Source organism: Salvelinus fontinalis, chromosome 5, assembly GCF_029448725.1.
Source record: "Salvelinus fontinalis isolate EN_2023a chromosome 5, ASM2944872v1, whole genome shotgun sequence".
NCBI classification, from domain to species: domain Eukaryota; kingdom Metazoa; phylum Chordata; class Actinopteri; order Salmoniformes; family Salmonidae; genus Salvelinus; species Salvelinus fontinalis.
Window position 1 is genome coordinate 10984355 of NC_074669.1, and position 19748 is coordinate 11004102.

Below are 19748 nucleotides of genomic sequence, written 5' to 3' on the forward strand. Positions count from 1 at the left end.
ACCCCGGGAGAACTGCAAACTGTTCTTCAGGTCCGGGACCTCTCTGGTCGTCCATTCTTTTATTAGTAGAATCCACAAGTATTTGGACAAAACACTTGAAGCTATTTTCTTTTTGTGGTAACAACTGCTTGTAGGTCTCTTAGTGTTTGTTTAAAAGATCCTTCACGTGTGATAGAGAGACACCACTGTCCTCAACGGTACTCCCGCCAGCTTTGGTCTTTGTCATAGTAGCTAGCAACGTAGTTACGCTGTTACTCCTAGCAGTTCCAGACAAGGCAGGTCACGACGAAGACTGAAAACAACAAACATCAGGGATCTAGACAGCCACAAACTCAGGACAATCTGTGGTCCCAGCCACAAACCTGTTACATAATACACACATTTCAAATAAGTGTGCAGAATGACTAATTCAACTCCCATCTTTCATTGAATCAGAAGGCTCATTCACCAAAAACCTTTTTATATTGCCACTTATTTTAATGACCATTTCCTTTGCAAAGTGGGCAAACTCAGACATGAAATGCCAACAAACTATGAGTCGTCATATCTGTGCATAAAATACCAAATAATGAAAGAAAAGCATTGTACATTTTTATTCTGTAAAGTTTGTGTGGGTGTGGTGGGGAAATGATTGTTGTCCATCAATAATGAGACACTGCCTGGTATTGAAAACTTAGATGGAAAGCTACTGATGATGATAGCAGACTATATTGCCACTCCTGTTTGTCATATCTTTAATCTGAGCCTGGAGAAAAATGTTGTCCTCAGACCTGAGGGAAGCTAAAGTCATTCCGCTACCCAAGAATGGTAAAGCACCCTTCACTGGTTCTAACAGCCGACCTATCAGCTTGCTGCTGGCTCTTAGCAAACCTTTGGAAAAAATGGTGTTTGACCATATACAATGCTATTTATCTGTGAACAAATTAACAACAGACTTTCAGCATGTGTATAGAGAAGGGAACACATGTACTGCAGTGACACAAATGATTGTCTGAATGAAATTGATAATAAGAAGATTGTGGGAGCTTTATTGTTAGACAGTGCAGCCTTTGATACAGTATTACTGATCATAGTCTGTCATTGGCAAAACTTTCCTGATTAAAGAAGCAATAAAACTGGACTTCTTTAGACTAGTTGAGAATCTGGAGCATCAGCATTTGTGGGTTCGATTAAAGTCTCAAAACGGCCAGAAACAAAGAACTTTCTTCTGAAACTCGTCAGTCTATTCTTGTTCTGAAATATCAAGGCTATTCCATGTGAGAAATTGCCAAGAAACTGAAGATCTGAGCACGAGGACAAGTACATTAGAGTGTCTAGTTTGAGAAACAGACGCCTCACAAGTCCTCAACTGGCAGCTTCATTAAATAGTACCCACAAAACACCAGTCTCAACGTCAACAGTAAAGAGGCAATTCCGGGATGCTGGCCTTCTAGGCAGAGATGCAAAGAAAAATACATATCTGAGACTGGCCACTAAAAATAAAAGATTAAGATGGGCAAAAGAACACAGATACTGGACAGAGGAATATTGGAAAAAAGTTTTATGTACAGACGAATCTAAGTTTGAGGTTTCGGATCACAAAGAAGAACATTTGTGAGATGCAGAAAAAAGGAAAAGATGCTGGAGGAGTGCTTGACGCCATCTGTCAAGGAGGAGGAGGCAATGTGATGGTCTGGGGGTGCTTTGGTGGTGGTAAAGTGAGAGATTTGTACAGGGTAAAAGGGATCTTGAAGAAGGAAGGCTGTCACTTCATTTTGCAACACCATTCCATACCCTGTGGACGGCGCTTAATTGGAGCTAATTTCCTCCTACAACAGGACAATGACCCAAAGCACAGCTCCAAACTATGCAAGAACTATTTAGGGAAGAAGCAGTCAGCTGGTATTCTGTCTATAATGGAGTGGCCAACACAGTCACCGGATCTCAACCGTATTGAGCTGTTGTGGGAGCATCTTGACCGTATGGTACGTAGGAAGTGCCCATCAAGACAATCCAACTTGTGGGAGGTGCTTCAGGGAGCAAGGGGTGAAATCTCTTCAGATTACTTCAACAAATTGACAACTAGCCAAAGGTCTGCAAGGCTGTAATTGCTGCAAATAGAGAATTCTTTGACGAAAGCAAAGGACACAATTATTTAAATTAAAAATCAATATTTATAACCTTGTCAACGTCTTGACTATATTTCCTATTCATTTTGCAACTCATTTTCATGGAAAACAAGGATATTTCTAAGTGAGCTCAAACTTTTGAATGGTAGTGTATATACACTGCTCAAAAAAATAAAGGGAACACTTAAACAACACAATGTAACTCTAAGTCAATCACACTTCTGTGAAATCAAACTGTCCACTTAGGAAGCAACACTGATTGACAATAAATTTCACATGCGGTTGTGCAAATGGAATAGACAAAAGGTGGAAATTATAGGCAATTAGCAAGACACCCCCCAAAACAGGAGTGATTCTGCAGGTGGTGACCACAGACCACTTCTCAGTTCCTATGCTTCCTGGCTGATGTTTTGGTCACTTTTGAATGCTGGCGGTGCTCTCACTCTAGTGGTAGCATGAGACGGAGTCTACAACCCACACAAATCAGATTACGTTACTGAGTTTGGGAAATCCAAAAGTTACGTTACTGATTACAATTTTGGACAGGTAACAATTAACTGTAACGGATTACATTTAGAAAGTAACCTACCCAACCCTGTTGAGAAGTATACCACATCAGTCACCGGCTTCATCAATAAGTGCATTGATGACGTTGTGCCCACAGTGACCATACATACATACCCCAATCAGAAGCGATGGATTACAGGCAACATCCGCAATGAGCTAAAGGGTAGAGCTGCCGCTTTCAAGGAGCAGGACTCTAACCCGGACGCTTATAAGAAATCCGCTATGCCCTCAGACTAACCATTAAACAGGCAAAAGAGTAAATACAGGACTAAGATTTAATCCTACTACACCGGCTCTGACCCTTGTCGGATGTGGCAGGGAAGCCCATCCACGAGCTGCCCAGTGACACAAGCCTACCAGACGTGCTAATTGACTTCTATGTGCGCTTCGAGGCAAGCAACACTGAAGCATGCATGAGAGCACCAGCTGCTAAGAACAACTGTGATCATGCTCGCCGTAGCCGATGTGAATAAGACCTTTAAACAGATCTACATTCACAAGGCAGCTGGGCCAGACGGATTACCAGGACGTGTAATCCGAACATGCGCTGACCAACTGGCAAGTGTCTTCACTGACATTTTCAACCTGTCCCTGGCCGAGTCTGTAATACCTACATGTTTCATGCAGACCACCATAGTCCCTGTGCCCAATAACAACAAGGTAACCTGCCTAAATGACTACCGACCTGTAGTACTCACGTCTGTAGCCATGAAGTGCTTTGAAAAGCTGGTCATGGCTTACATCAACACCATCATCCCAGAAACCTTAGATCCACTCCAATTTGCATAACGCCCTAACAGATCCAAGTTTACGCATTTTCTATTGCACTCAACACTGCCCTTTCCCACCTGGACAAAAGCAACACCTATAGTTGAAGTCGGAAGTTTACATACACTTAGGTTGGCGTCATTAAAACTCGTTTTTCAACCACTCCACAAATTTCCGATTAACAAACTATAGTTTTGGCAAGTTCGTTAGGACATCTACTTTGTGCATGACACAAGTAATTTTTCTAACAATTGTTTACAGACAGATTATTTAACTTATAAATCACTGTATCACAATTCCAGTGGGTCAGAAGTGTACATACACTAAGTTGACTGTGCCTTTAAACAGCTTGGAAAATTCCAGAAAATGATGTCATGGCTTTAGAAGCTTCTGATCGGCTAATTGACATCATTTGAGTCAATTGGAGGTGTACTTGTGGATGTATTTCAAGGCCTACCTTCAAACTCAGTGCCTCTTTGCTTGACATTATGGGAAAATCAAAAGAAATCAGCCAAAACCTCAGAAAAAACATTGTATACCTCCACAAGTCTGGTTCATCCTTGGGAGCAATTTCCAAATGCCTGAAGGTACCACGTTCATCTGAACAAACAATAGTACGCAAGTATAAACACTATGGGACCACACAGCCGTCATACCGTTCTGTCTCCTAGAGATGAACGTACTTTGGCGCGAAAAGTGCAAATCAATCCCAGAACAACAGCAAAGGACCTGGTGAAGATGCTGGAGGAAACAGATACAAAAGTATCTGTATCCACAGTAAAACAAGTCATAAATCGATATAACATGAAAGGCCGCTTAGCAAGGAAGAAGCCACTGCTCCAAAACAGCCCTAAAAAAAGCGAGACTATGGTTTGCAACTGCACATGGGGACAAAGATCGTACTTTTTGGAGAAATGTCTTCTGGTCTGATGAAACAAAATTAGACTCATTGGCCATAATGACCATTGTTATATTTGGAGGAAAAAGGGGGAGGCTTGCAAGCTGAAGAACACCATCCCAACCGTAAAGCACGGGGGTAGCATCATGTTGTGGGGGTGGTTTTCTGCAGCAGGGACTGGTGCACTTCACAAAATAGATGACATCATGAGGCAGGAAAATGATGTGGATATATTGAAGCAACATCTCAAGACATCAGTCAGGATGTTAAAACTTGGTCACAAATGGGTCTTCCAAATGGACAATGACCCCAAGCATACTTAAGGACAACAAAGTCAAGGTATTGGAGCGGCCATCACAAAGCGCTGACCTCAATCCTATAGAAAATTTGTGGGCAGAACTGAAAAAGCGTGTGAAAGGAAGGAGGTCTACAAACCTGACTCAGTTACACCAGCTCTGTCACGAGTAATGGGCCAAAATTCACCCAACTTATTGTGGGAAGCTTGTGGAAGGCTACCCGAAATGTTTCACCCAAGTTAAAAATGTAACGGCAATGCTACCAAATACTAATTGAGTGTATGTAAACTTCTAATCCACTGGGAATGTGATGAAAGAAATAAAAGCTGAAAGAAATCTTTCTCTCCACCATTATTCTGACATTTCACAGTCTTAAAATAAAGTGATGATCCTACCTAACCTAAGACAGGGAATTTTTACTTGGATTAAATGTCAGGAATTGTGAAAAACTGAGTTTAAAGGTATTTGGCTAATGTGTATGTAAACTTCCGACTTCAACTATATGTGAGAATGCTGTTCATTGACTACAGTTCAGCGTTCAACACCATTGTGCCCTCGAAGCTCATCACTAAGCTAAGGACCCTTGCACTAAACACCTCCCTCTTCAACTGGATCCTAGACTTCCTGACGGGCCGCCCCCAGGTGGTAAGGGTAGGCAACAACACATCTGCCACGCTGACACGGGGGCCCCTCAGAGGTGCGTGCTTAGTCCCATCCTGTACTCCCTTTTCACCCATGACTGTGTGGCCAAGCACAACTCCAACACCATCATTAAGTTTGCTGACAACACAACGGTGGTAGGCCTGATCACCGACAACGTTGAGACATCCTATAGGGAGGTCAGAGACCTGGAGGTGTTGTGCCAGGACAACAACCTCTCCCTCAACGTGATCAAGACAAAGGAGATGATCGTGGACTACAGGAAAAGGAGGACTGAGCATGCCCCCATTCTCATTGACGGGGCTGTAGTGGAACAGGTTGACAGCTTCAAGTTCCTTGGTGTCCACGTCACAAACAAACTATCACCAAGACAGTTGTGAAGATGGCACGACAACACCTTTTCCCCCTCAGGAGACTGAAAAGATTTGGCATGGGTCCTTAGATTCTCAAAAACATTTACAGCTGCACCATCGAGGGCATTCTGACTGGTTGCATCACTGCCTGGTATGGAAACTGCTCGGTCTCTGACCGCAAAGAGCTACAGAGGGTAGTGCGTATGGCCCAGTACATCACTGGGGCCAAGTTTCCTGCCATCCAGGACCTCTATACCAGGCGGTGTCAGAGGATGGCCCTAAAAATTGCCAAAGACTAATGCCACCCTAGTCACAGACTGTTCTCTCTGCTACGTCACGGGAAGCGGTACCGGAGCGTCAAGTCTAGGTCCAAAAGGCTTCTTAACAGCTCCTACCCCCAAGCCATAAGACTGCTGAACAGCTAATCAAATGGCTACCCGGACTATTTGCATTGACCCCCCGCCGCCGCACACACACACACAAAAAATTACGCTGCTGCTACTCACTGTTTATTATCTATGCATAATCACTTTACCCCTACCTACATGTAGAATTACCTCGAGTAATCTGTACCCCCGCACATTGACTCGGTACCGGTACCCCCTGTATATAGCCTTGTTATTTACTGTTGCTCTTCTATTTATTTATTTTATTTAGTAAATATATTTATTTTTTTAGTAACTCTTATTTTTCTTAAAACTGCATTGTTGGTTAAGGGCTTGTAAGTAAGCATTTCATGGTAAGGTCTACCTACACCTGTTGTATTCCGGACATGTGACAAATAACATTAGATTTGATTTATTTAGCAAAAATGTATATTTCTAGATAAAAAAACAAAACAATAAATAGATACATTCAGTTTACATTTATTGTATGACAACAATATTACGATTATACCTACCATGCTGTTTCACCTGTGGTGGCCTTGAAGTTCTACAGTACCGTAGTTTTACTATTAAATACCAGAGAGTGGATAGACATCTTTGAAAACAGGAAGAAAATCATTGATTCTTTGAAACTCTAGAAATAATAGACAAAGTCCTCTTCAGAATTCAGTGACATTGCTTCGGCACAAAGGTCTGAAAACTAATTTGAGATTTGTGCGTATAACCCAGACTTTCAGCGAAATCTTGAACTCATCTTGCACCAATGTGGCGGTTGATGCTGTGGTACACTCCCACTGCATCTGGGCTGTTGTCATCTTAGTATCAATTCAGCATATTTTTGTTTGATGTTGATGACCTCAAAATCAGACTGTGGATCAACGCTCTGGAAGAGATGCTCTTGGTGAAAACCTAGAATCTTCTTCTCTCACACGTAGGAGTGATACCACCTGACGTAAGACAATGCTCACAATCTGGACTGCACATGGGGTTTGACACTGTGACAGAGATGCTCTTGCAGAAAATCTAGAATCTTCTCCCATGAGTCTTCCTGTGCAACAGCATGAGGTTTGGTGAGGCCTCCCCACAGCACGACCACTGCAACAAGTTGGAATGACTGCTTTAGATTTAACACATTTGAGACATGATATTCCTATGACTGTGTAATGTAGACCTACATAAAAATGCATTCAAGTTACAGGACATAAGAAAAATATAGAACTGTAGGATGATTAGTGAAGTAGTTTCATCTGGTGTGGTAATGTTGAGCTAGAGCAAAACATTGCAAATCCCTGTGGTCCCAGAGGAATGTATTGGGAGTCCTATAGGAGCACAAGAACTTTAAAAGCACAGTCTGTCTGCATGAATGACTCCGCAAAGGCACCTCTCTGTTGGCCTGGCTGCAACACAAAGGTACAAGCCCTGCAGTGGGGACCATACGGAGGTTCAATCAGGTGACCAGCTCCAGGGTAGGACAGAGTGGTCAGCAGGTGACTGTTCCCTGCTCTCTCCATCATCTGCTTCATCTGAGAAGGAGCAATTGATGGGCTTTAACAGAGTTCCTATCCAAGCAATACTTCTTACAAGCAAATATCCCATTGACATCAATGCATGATTTACCCCAGAGCCTGAGTTCAGCTCATGGAGAATACGTCCATTCACACAAATCCATTTTAAGAATAGGCTACATAAGGACACACTCAAGACTGTCAGGAACATTGCTCACATCATCAGCTGATTCAACAGCGGCCCAATTTGTATCATCTTGTCCGACAACCAGTAGTAATGGACATGTTATCCTCCCCACCTTGGAAAAAAACAAAAAATATTGATTTATATCAAGACCACCATTTTGTGAATGCGGAAAATATCATTTAAAACAAGCCGGCCGAGACCCAAGGTTCTGAAATGGTGGGTTTCTTACATCTACTTTCAGGTCAGAATCCTCTGGAATGGGTAGAAGAGTGTCCCTCCAGATTATGCACTTGTTCTCATCCATGCGAGACTTATGGACATGTCTGCAAACACATGGTCAATGGTCAGGTGCCATTAATTAGTACGTTGTCCTCTCCCAAAGTCAATGCTATGCCAATATACAAACACATTCATATGCACATATACACAAACACAAACACAGGTACAAACTCACTCTTTCATCACTTTGAAGGATTCTGCAATGGACTGGTTGGCTTTGAGTGTAAGAACATGGCTGCCACTGATGCACACACAACATATTGGCTAAAAAGATAGACAAGCGTTAATTTACACTGTACATATTGGATAATAAATAAATAAAATCCTGAGAAACATACATCATTTAGACTCATATAGTGATCAATAAAATACAGATAGACATGCATGCAATTTATTTTCCAATATCGCTGCATGTAACATGGTAAACATTTCGCAACTACAAATCGGAAAATCGTACTGATGAATTATGACAGGGGCATTTTTGGTCTGGTGCCAGTACAAATGCATGTTTATCCAGGAAATGAACAGGAGATGAAAGGACTTGCATAGAGACTTACTTTTACAGTTTCTGAGAAGACAGCGAGGGATAAAGCGATTGAGGCGCCAAAGGACGTGCCAAGCAGGGCAATTTTGTCAGAGGCCACTAGAGGGTGATCTTGCATCAGTCTGAAAGCATTCTGAGACAAGAAATCAACATTATATGTAAGACCGTGGTTTTCCAAAGTCCCCAAGTCAATTCCTCTTTTGTATCTCCATAAGAAAATGGGACAGATACACACCTCAATGTAATGGAAGCCAATGGTAGCAGCTTTCTGTGCATCTGGGAAGAGGTACATTAACGCCATGGCAGCAAAGCCGTGGGATGCCAAGAGAGCAGAACGATATTCCACCAGGCCGCCACCACCTCCCCACATATCTAAAACTCCAGGGAAGGGTCCGGGACCTTCGGGATGACATGACAAAAAACGTAATTGTTAGTGTCTACCCGAGAGCAGAACATGCATCTTTACATCCATGTACTTTATAATTCTTTAGCTCTGTCCTCCATAGTGATGGGGTCGGATTTCGAAACTTTAAATATTGTTAATCATCAGTTGTACTAGAGACATGAGGAGTGCCATAGTATGGTTTATACACCAGAAGTTAATGGTTGGAGGAAGGAGGTAGGAGGAATGTAGGAGGAATGTAGGAGAAATGTATATGTGGAGGCAATTAAGCTTGGAATGTACTGAGTGAAGGAAAGACGATCACATGTTGGCAGGCACTGATAAGGGTGGAGAGATGTGGTTTAGCAAGGAGGGGGTAGAGGTCAGGTCAGGTCACATTAAGGGAGAAGGAACAGTTTGTTGCCCGCATCACTTCACTTCTTGCCTAGTAATAAAGATGTAATGTTTAGAAAGAAGGAGGAGACCTAAATTGGGGTATATATACTACCAATGGTGGAACCATGTCTTTGTCTTATGCAGCTGTATGACCCAATGGGTGAAGAAACATGGTTAAAGCTTTACTAATCATATTCCAATGTTAATTTAAAACCTAACAATAGTAAATCATTGATGTATTGTTGTACGTGTCTAGAGCCTAGTTTAAGCAACCAAAACATACATAGTGCACTCCCCTTGTAGTGAGTGCAGTTACAGTGAACAATCACCTATACAAATTGTCCTGCACAGATGTGATCACTCAGTATACTAGGCATGTAGTTTACCTGGTGGCAGGAACAGGGTACCTGTGACCCCTCCCTCTGTGATGTCGACCCTGCGGACTCCGGGGGCCATGCACCAGCGCTCTGTGACAACACTTGCCAGGGCCAACTGCTCCCTGAAACCCTGACTCAAGTGTCCCCTGTACACAGAGATGTGCACCACCATGGGAGTGTGGACTTCTTTGATCCTGAATCTAAGGGTCAGAAAGTACCAACAGAACAGCTGGTATCATCATTACATATGGTGGCAACAGTGGGATACTGAGAGGTTCAAAAGCACACAATCTCCAAAAATGAAACGTTAATAAAATCGGATAGGGTTGAAGTGCTTACCTGAGTCCAGTTCTACTGCCAGGTATTGGTCTCATGCTCGCCAACAAACCCATTGGATCAACACCCTCATATGTGCCCCCAAAACTTTCATGTTTGGCAACTATAAACAAAAAAAAACAATGTCCAAACTTTTGGTAACTACATGCACATAAAGTAGCAGAGATTAATTTGCGATCAACATGTGTCTACTTTAGCCAAACATTTTTCACTTACACTGAGCAGTCTGTCAAAATCTAAGTAGTCACATACTTTTTTACCTCATTCAAGTACTTGATGATAATAGATTATTACCCTCGCCATACTATATCAATCTCAGACTAGTGGTGTAAAGTACTTAAGTAAAAATACTTTGTTTTCTGGGGTATCTGTACTTTACTTTACCTTTTCAAAAAGAAAATGATGTATTTTTTACTTTTTTTATACATTTTCCGACGCCCAAAAGTACTCCTTACATTTTAAATGCTTAGCAAGACAGCAAAATCGTCCAATTCACAAACTAATCAAGAGAACATCCCTGGTCATCCCTACTGCCTCTGATCTGGTGGACTCCCAAAACACAAATGCTTAGTTTGTAAATTATGTCATCCCCGGCTATCCGTAAATGTAAAAAAAAAAAATGTGCCTTCTGGTTTGCTTAATAGAAGGAATTTGAAATGATTTATACTTTTACTTTCCATACTTAAGTACATTTTAGCATTTGCATTTACTTTTGATACTTAAGTACATTTAAAAGCAAATACTTCTAGACTTTTACTCAAGTAGTATTTTACTGGGTGACTTTCCCTAATACTTGAGTCATTTTCTATGAAGGTACTGTCTCAGACAAAGATGATTTAGCATTATTACTGAATGTTTCCATTGGTATTTAGAGGTGTTTCTTTAGAAATTGGTTAAAGATATGATGAAATAATATCTCTCACCTGTGACCCTTCCCTGAGCATCACTGACATAATGCCCAAACGCCTCCCAGTAGTCTGTGTCTTCAGACTGATGTAAAGAATGTAGTGTGACCTCCTGTGTCGGTGGTAAGTTCCCCACAACCACATGGAACTTCTCATCAAAGAGGGCTCTCCATGGTTTTACAGTCAACACAGGAACAGAATTCATGTCACAGATTGTTGCAGTGGAAATGTCCTCTAAAACAAATGCTCTGACCCTCTCGTAATAGAAACTAAGAAAAGATTAACCTTAACCAGTCTGAACTGGCTGAACCCTATATAAGGATAAAAAATGATATTTACAGAAATGTTCTTGGATGCTTTTCCCTTACAGGGACTGCCCGTGCGTATTAATGAACTATGACTTAACGTATTAGATCATTGTCCTTGATCTCCCACGCACTTTGTCATCAACAAAGAACCAGATATCACCAGTTTAACATCTAATTCCAGACAAAATATTGCATGAAAAAGCCTTTATCATGGGTCTCCTTGACATTGAAATCAATGAATAACATTCAACAATGAACATGTCAGAGCGTACATTTCTCTAAACTTTACAAACAATATTTATCAGACCTCAAAACAAAATTTCAAAAAGTGCTTTAGAGCCTTTAGTCCATACAGCTACGGCCATTGAGCAAGAACTGTTTATTGGAAATCGGAGCAGTGGGAGTCATCACTGTAAAAATATAGCACTTTTGGAGTAAACAGGCTAATGCTAACACATTTCTTAAAGGCCCAGTGCAGTCAAAAACATGATTTCCCTGTGTTTTATATATATTTCCACACTATGAGGGTGGAATAATACTGTGAAATTGTGAAAAGGATGATAATGTCTTTTTAGTGTAAGAACGGTATGAAAAGACTGTCTGAAATTTCAGCCTGTTTTGGTGGGTTGGAGTTTTGGCCTCCCTGCCTAGCTGCGATATAACTTTTTGGGAGACCCGACCAAATTCACATAGAAACGTGTGTTATAGATCTGTCATTCTCATTGAAAGCAAGTCTAAGAAGCGGTAGATCTATTCCATGTCCGCAATTTCTATGCTTTCCGTTCTTAAGTTTCGTTTTTTCAGTTTTGTACACCAGCTTCAAACAGCTGAAAATACAATATTTTTGGTTATGAAAAATATATATCACTGCGGTTTAAATACTTGCTTGTTTTGTCACAAACTGAAATTAGGCAAACTATTAGAATTTTAGCAACCAGGAAATGGCAGAGTGATTTCTGAATAGTGCATCTTTAACAGAACAAAAAGACAGTTCCAAACCACTCTGCCAATAACAGTACATTCTCCTCCCCACTCAGACCACTCCCAGGCCTATCAAAATTCTTGCTTGAGAAATGGCTCTTTACTAAGAAGCTATTTATGGAGCTTTTCTCATTGACCAGAAGAGGCAGCGCGACGACATTTCAATGTACATCATATGTACATTAACATTTCAATTTACATTAGCAACGTAATGTCATGTGCAGAGAGATTGTTCGGGGGCTTGGCAATGGACATTTACCATAAATATCTCAGCATAGACACTAGCCAGTGAGCATGTTTAAACTATGCAAGCGACTTTTCATCTTAACCATATTACACTTTTGAATAATGCAACAATTCACAAGCATGGGCAGACAAATGGCTTATTTTTTGTCGTCTGTAGGCTACACTCATTAGCCTACTCTACATTTTAGCTTCATGACAAAAGCACAGACTTGCTAACAGCATGTCTTCATCAAGAAACGTTAACCTGTCAAAAATGCACGATTACCCTTCTCATACAATATAAAACAACAGTAGGCCTACCTTACAACAAACCAGGCTTCATTTTTATCAATATCATGCAAATCATTACATGTGGTAAAAGCAAAATGCGACTGACAAAGTGTGTATAAGTGAATTCACTGGGGGGGTTGCCGAGCTATATTATCTGGAAGCCCATCTCCCCCACAAAATAAATTGTCAACTCGTGCACAATTCACCTGTGCTTCAGTCTGATCAATTGTAACCTACTAATAACAACCCCAGCTGCAGGTAGCCACGAGAAGCTTATGCGCTCTGATCCCATCTGGGCGTGGAGAAAAACAAAGCGGTAAGGTTATGTATTTCTAGCCTAAAATAGGCCCATTTATTTGTGTTCTGAGAAAATGTGATCAAATGTGGTTTATATTCAAATTTTGGGTGGCTGGGCAACCTAGGCCTATTTAATCCAAAAGTATAGATAGGAATTAATCAATCAATACAATAGTAATGACATACTGTATGAATATTTATTACAGATGCAAAGGCCTACACAAAGCGAGCTCAGCCCTATTAGTTCTATTGTCCAATCGCAGTTGTTGTCTCTTTGTCTGGGTTAAGGACCCCCCCCCCTAGTTTAGTTTTAAAATAGAATTCATATGAACAAGTATAAAGGTTGCTGCAGTTTGACAGGGTTGAAATGCTTTCTTTAACCATATGACCTGATTAGAAAAATAATCTGGTTCCATCATAGCTCATATAAAAACATTTGTTTTTTTTACCGTTGATTTATTACTATGTCATACAGTTCAATGTGGGTCCAGAGTTGGTTAGGTTACCAGATCAGGAAAAACTCTGAGCCCCAGGAAAATAATTTGCCCCTCATGACTGCATTTCGCTACACTCAAATTAACATATGCTAACCATGTGTATGTGACCAATAAAATTTGATTTTGATTTGACTGTAGGACCTGTGGTGCCACCTCTGAAATCAACACACAATATTACAAATTAAAAAAACATATCCAATTTGTATGATAGTATCAAAATACCCGCGGCCTAGCGGGTATGCGCTTCCATAGTTTTACGTGGCTCAGTGCAGATTACCACTGTGACAATTTCAGAATGGAACATGCTGTAAAGCTGTAACTGTAATTTCAAATACAAGTCTCAAATATTAGGAAAGTTTCTATATTTTTCAGTTGTTTCAAAAACTTTGCTCTGCTATTACCATTTATACTGTATGACTGTTGGGCTGAACAAGAATTCTGTTTACAATGCTCTGCTTGGAGGGGGGGGGCAACTTTAGGGCGAGTGCGTGACCTCCTGAGGTAGACGTGATCATTTTGTAAATTTACATTACAATAGTGTCGCTTGAGAATCGATACCTCTCGAGAACCTCTTGATATTTTGTGAATGAGAATAGCGCCTTTGTTTTATATTAAAATGGTCAAAAGGAAACAATCCCAGTAAGATACTTAACTGTTATCCAGAAATGATTTGATATTCAGATAGAAACTGACCATGAAAAAAAAGGAATGGGGTGAGTTCTTACATTTTCAAACGCTTTCCTTTATTCAGGGATGACAATTTTACAGGAATTGTATACAACCTATTAGTAATAGCGCCTTTTTAAAAGTAGAAATGCACAGTAGTAAAAGTTATCAGGTTTAGATGCAATATTGCTTGTGACAGCAGTAAAACTGGAAAGAAAGCAGTGACAAGGTCTATTTAATTTGAAATGAAAAACTGAATGAAACATTTGAAACAATGCACCAACTCTGAGAGATCTTCTCGATCTTTGAACGTTATGGCTCGTGTAGATCACCAAAACCAGGAGAAAAGGAACGACAACATTTGGATTGGGACATCGGCTCGATGAGTTGTGGTTTAATCCCACGCACACTTGTGTCAACATAATTATTTTTCATCACATCTCTGATGAGAATTAAGATACGTCATAATTACAATTTTTTTAAATAAAATGTCTGTGTCTCTGGCCTGGTCACAGATTTGACGGTGAGGTCACATCTGTGCTTCGATATAGGTGCTCCTCCAGAAAAGAAAGGATCTTCTTCCAGGAGTCTTCCTGTGCGTGACCGTGTGGCGCTGTCTCACCTCCCCAAAGAACCACCACTGCAATCAAATCAGGAGGGGAAGCATCAAACAAGAGAACAAGTGTGATTATTCCACTGCTTCACACAACCCATTTCTATATGTTTGCTAGAAATAGCCATGGAAACAGCCATTACTTTAAAATTGCTGTTCAGACTGACAGTATGTAATGTACTTGATTTCAATTGTATTTATTGCCTCGTAAAACATTAACGGGGAGTAATTTGTCTATCTCCAGGCAAAACAAACAGAATGTGTGACGAGAGTTCCAGACAAATGAGTCATTGCAACCACATCACTGTGATAATGTGTGTTGTATTGTCGATTAGCAGTGGAAAATTGCACATCCCCAAAACAGCAAATAAGATACTGTAAAACTGTCTCTGATAATAACAAGGACACAAACACACCACACACACAACCAACGTTAAATTACACTTCTGTTTTGTCCCAGCCACCATGAAGTTGCTGGCGCGGATATGAGGACTATACGGCGGTTCAATCAGGTGACCAGCTCCAGGGTAGGACAGAGTGGTCAACAGGTGACTGTTCCCTGCTTTCTCCATCATCTGCTTCATCTGAGGAGGCACAAGAACTCTGTCAGTTTTACAGTAGTGTTGGGCATCAAAAACATACTGTAAAAAATTACTGTAGAACCACTTTAATAATATATATTTCTGCAGCAATCCAAGCATTGTTAAAAACTGTACTCACGTCCTCTGCTGACTCAGTGGCAGGCCAGTTTTGGTCATCCTCACCCACAATCATTAGAACAGGACATTTCAGCTGCCCCACCTAACCAGGATACAACAGTAAACCATTGGGATAGACAATGCTACATTCCTTATAAAGTCAAAACAGACAAGGGAGAACAGCTATAAAGTGAGTACAATGAGGGTATAGGTTAAAATCAGGGTAAAATCCAGTTTGATTTAAACCCACATCCACTTTCTTGTTTGGATCAGTTGGAATGGGTAGAAGCAGATCCCGCCAGATCACTCGATTCTCCTCATCATAGCGAGTGTTACGAACGTTTCTAGGAAATTAAACACACAGACGAGTAAGTTATATTGAATTATTATTAGAGGATCAAAGTGGAAGCACAAATGTATACACATCTTTAAACACGTGATAATACACATACTTATTAATCTCACTGAAGACATCAGAGAGTGAGCCTTTCACCGGCTGGACATGACTGCCACTCACACATACCAAACACCTGGGCTGATAGAGGACCAACAGTATAAGACACCGAAATACAAACACACACAGACAAAAACACAAATATATACACACATCTCCACATTATTCTGCCAGTGCGGTATGAGCACTCTCCTACCTGAATCACAGTGGAGTACACGGCCATCCCCAAAGCCACTGAGGTCCCAAAGGACAAGCCCAGTATCGCTATCCTGTCCCCACACACCTGAGGGTGCTGTTTGAGAACGGTGAACGCAGCCTAGAGTGGAAAATAGAACATTTCATATGAACTACAATTGTGGTTAGTGTGTCCGCCCTGAGAATGGAAGGTTGGGAGTTCGATCCCTGGCCAAGTCATACCAATAACTGTAAAAATGGTAACCGATGCGTCCCTGCTTGGCCCTCAGCATTAAGGAGATAAGGAGATAGATTGGGGGTAAGGCCCTGCGATAGACTAGCGTCCCGTCAAGGGGGTGTATCACGCTACAGAAACAGGAGATATAGTAGGCTCCTGCCCTATGAGTCGTTCCGGCTCGCACAAACCAAGGCTCGTGCAAGGCCACTTACTAAGTCGTACAAAACTTGATTTGAAATTGTTACCACAGCAGTCATATTTTGACACAGGATATTCTGTTTCTTTATTACTGTAGTAATAACTTTATTAAATATTAATGTAAGTACCATAAAAATGGGAGAAGGTTACATTTGAGTAATTTAGCAGACGCTTTTATCCAGAGCGACTTAGTAGTGAGTGCATACATTTCTCATACTTTTTTTATTGTAGGAAATAGGTCTAGTTGTCTCGTCACGTTTTCTTTAAGGTTCATACTTCAACATACGTAACCCAATGACACATTTTACAACACACTATTAAGATAAGAACAAAATCCAATGTCAGTTCCTACAAATAACAGTTGAATGTGTTGGTTGCGCAAGGGATTGGTTGCACAGACAAGGTGAACGAACCTTTGGATGAGCTTTGTGGGTTTAATTACCTAGAGCTTATAACTTCCTTCCTGAATAAGAATACACCATATGCAGAGCATATCACCTTGTGAAAGTAAAATATATGCTATATATCAGTTGATCACTGTCATTTGAGGCACCTGTGACACTAAATATGACAGTGCAGATCATCCAAAATGCAGTGGTCTAGTAACATATACTGGTACCTCAAAGTATTCGTTCCCCACATGAGAGGTTGAGCCCCCAGAGGTCCGGGGTGTCATGTACTCCAGGGCCAGACAGACAAAGCCATGCGACGACAGGAGGGCAGAGCGATACTCCACCAGACCGCCACCCCCACCCCACAGGTCCAACAGGGCAGGGAAGGGCCCGGGTCCTTCCAACACAACATGGTCTGTTCAGACCTGGGCTATATGCACTCCTCTTATGATAATCATACCTAAATCATATCTTTGGATGATTTTAATTGTAATTATTGAAAGTGAGGTGTATGTAGCTAAAAACTATGACATACCTGGTGGCAGGAACAGGGTCCCTGTGACCCCTCCCTCTGTGATGTCGACCCTGCGGACTCCAGGGGCCATGTACCAGCGCTCTGTGACGACACTCGCCAGGGCCACCTGCTCTCTGAACCCCTGACTCACGTGTCCCCTGTACACAGAGATGTGCACCACCATGGGAGTGTGGACCTCTTTCTTCCTCAACCTAAAATTACAAGACATTGTTTATAATTCAACTGGTGGCCTTTGATGACAAAATTACAACTTTATCAATGTATTATTTTTAGGGTGGAGTTTCAGTTTACCTGAGTCCAATTCTACTGCCAGGTACTGGTCTCATGCTCCACAACAGTCCCATGGGTTCCACGCCATCATATGTCCCTCCTAAACTTGAATCATTGGCAACTGTAAAGATATTTGGGTAGTTTATGTGAGAGGGTTTTAAATATGAATTGAACTCTTAAAATTATTGATAACAGTACAAACAAACTTCAATGAAAATGTGTGACATTAAATACAAGTAGCCTACCATTTACAAGTCCTGTAGCATCACTAACATAGTGGCCAAAGGCCTCCCAGTAGTCGCCATCATCTGAGTGGATCAGCGCGTGCAAGGTGATATCTTGAATTTGCGACAGATTTTGGACGATTAAACTGAACTTTTCATCGATTAGTCCCCTGGACGGGTGAAGCAAAAGCATAGGCGTCGCTGCTTTTTCCGTCATCCTGTCAAAATTGCAAAGAAATTTCCTCTCAACAAAGCGACACCGACATATAACGTTAGTAAGTAGCTTAAATTGTGAAATGAGACAATACAGTTAAGGAGGATCAAAGTTCATGTTGACAGACTGCGCGTCACGGGCTAGTAGGCTACTGTGTAACAACCAATTCAGACAACAATAAACAATGTAGCATCACACAGCAGTTATTATCACCCGCACAAAATAAAGTGTTGCCTAATATACCATATTCTGGAAGTCTTAATTAATAACGTTAATGTCGCCAGCTTCTACAAAACGTAGCATATAACGTTACGCAGTTTTACCAACTTGCCCGTGTTGTCCTAACAACTGCTGTAGGAAACGGCCATTGCAATTAGGTGTCGAGGCCTTCTGTATTGGTTCGGCAAATTGTGCCTTACAAGATTTGCATTGCGTTTCTTATGCTTTAAAAATCTAAATTCCTATGGGCTAAGTTTCTCTCATGAGTCTAGTTCAAAACAGTGGAAGTCCGGCAGTGACAGGACTGGGGCAGAGCGAGACAACCCAATGGAGCATTTTGTTTTAAGGTGGAACATAGTTTGCCAAATTAAAGGAGGCTCGACATATTTTAGAGGAAGTTAGGTAGGCTAATATGCTACAGTTTTTTGGGGTAAAACACTTTATTTGAACGAAGTTTTGTAACCTATGTCTAATAATTGCTACCAAACATTTTATAGCTTTTTTTTTAATAGCATTTTTATAGCAACGAACTGGAGGGCTGAACTATGTAGTTACATGCCAAAATTGCATTTTAAACTGAAAATCATGATTAGGTGATTATTGGAGTCAGGTGTTAGCTGGGGCTGCCGCAAAACTGTGTCACCAATCAGGCCATCAAGGACTGGAATTACCCACCCCTATATGTGTTTTTGGCCAGAAGAAAGATGCTTGTAAGAATTTGAAAACCTTAATTTTCCATCTTGAGGAGTGGGACATTTCCATGCGAGAGAAATATACAGTACCAGTCAAAAGTTCGGACACACCTACTCTTATTTATTTGTACTATTTTCTACATTGTAGAAATGTATTGTAGAAATAAATAACATATATGGAATCATGTAGTAACCAAAAAAAAGTGAGAAACAAATCAACATATATTTGAGATTCTTCAATGTAGCCACCTATTGCCTTGATGACAGCTTTGCACACTCTTGGCATTCTCGCAACCAGCTTCATGAGGTATTCACCTGGAATGCTTTTCCAACAGTCTTGAAGGAGTTCCCACATATGCTGAGCACTTGTTGGCTGCTTTTCCTTCACTTTGCGATCCAACTCATCCCAAACCATCTCAATTAGGTTGAGGTCGGGAGATTGTGGAGGCCAGGTCATCTGATGCAATACACCATCACTCTCCTTCCTTTGTCCTATCCCCCTGTATGACGCATGACTGGCGCAGCGGTCTAAGGCTCTGCATCTCAGTGCTGGAGGCATCACTACAGACCCTGGTTCGATCCTGGCTGTATCACAACCGGACGTGATCGGGAGTC

At 41.2% G+C, this 19748-nt stretch overlaps 1 protein-coding gene and 1 pseudogene across 4 annotated transcripts; both read right to left on the minus strand.

Annotated features, from left to right (window-relative positions):
- Window positions 1-6756: 6756 nt before the first annotated feature.
- LOC129855093 (acyl-coenzyme A thioesterase 1-like) lies at window positions 6757-11152 on the minus strand (annotated as a pseudogene).
- Window positions 11153-14264: 3112 nt separating this feature from the next.
- Window positions 14265-18756, minus strand: LOC129855092 (bile acid-CoA:amino acid N-acyltransferase-like). 4 transcript variants are annotated; one of them, XM_055922416.1, is made up of 11 exons: window positions 18554-18756; window positions 18030-18226; window positions 17806-17905; window positions 17515-17705; window positions 17207-17376; window positions 16174-16293; window positions 15976-16058; window positions 15774-15867; window positions 15546-15626; window positions 15268-15409; window positions 14265-14852 (listed from the first exon to the last, which is right to left on the minus strand). In XM_055922416.1, the coding sequence occupies exons 2-11, from the start codon at window positions 18223-18225 to the stop codon at window positions 14722-14724; spliced, it is 1308 nt and encodes a 435-aa protein (XP_055778391.1). In that variant the 5' UTR covers window position 18226; window positions 18554-18756; the 3' UTR covers window positions 14265-14721. The 4 variants fall into 4 exon arrangements, with proteins under 4 accessions (XP_055778391.1, XP_055778390.1, XP_055778388.1 ...); XM_055922415.1 differs by having other exon boundaries at window positions 18550-18756; XM_055922413.1 differs by having other exon boundaries at window positions 18546-18756.
- Window positions 18757-19748: the final 992 nt, after the last annotated feature.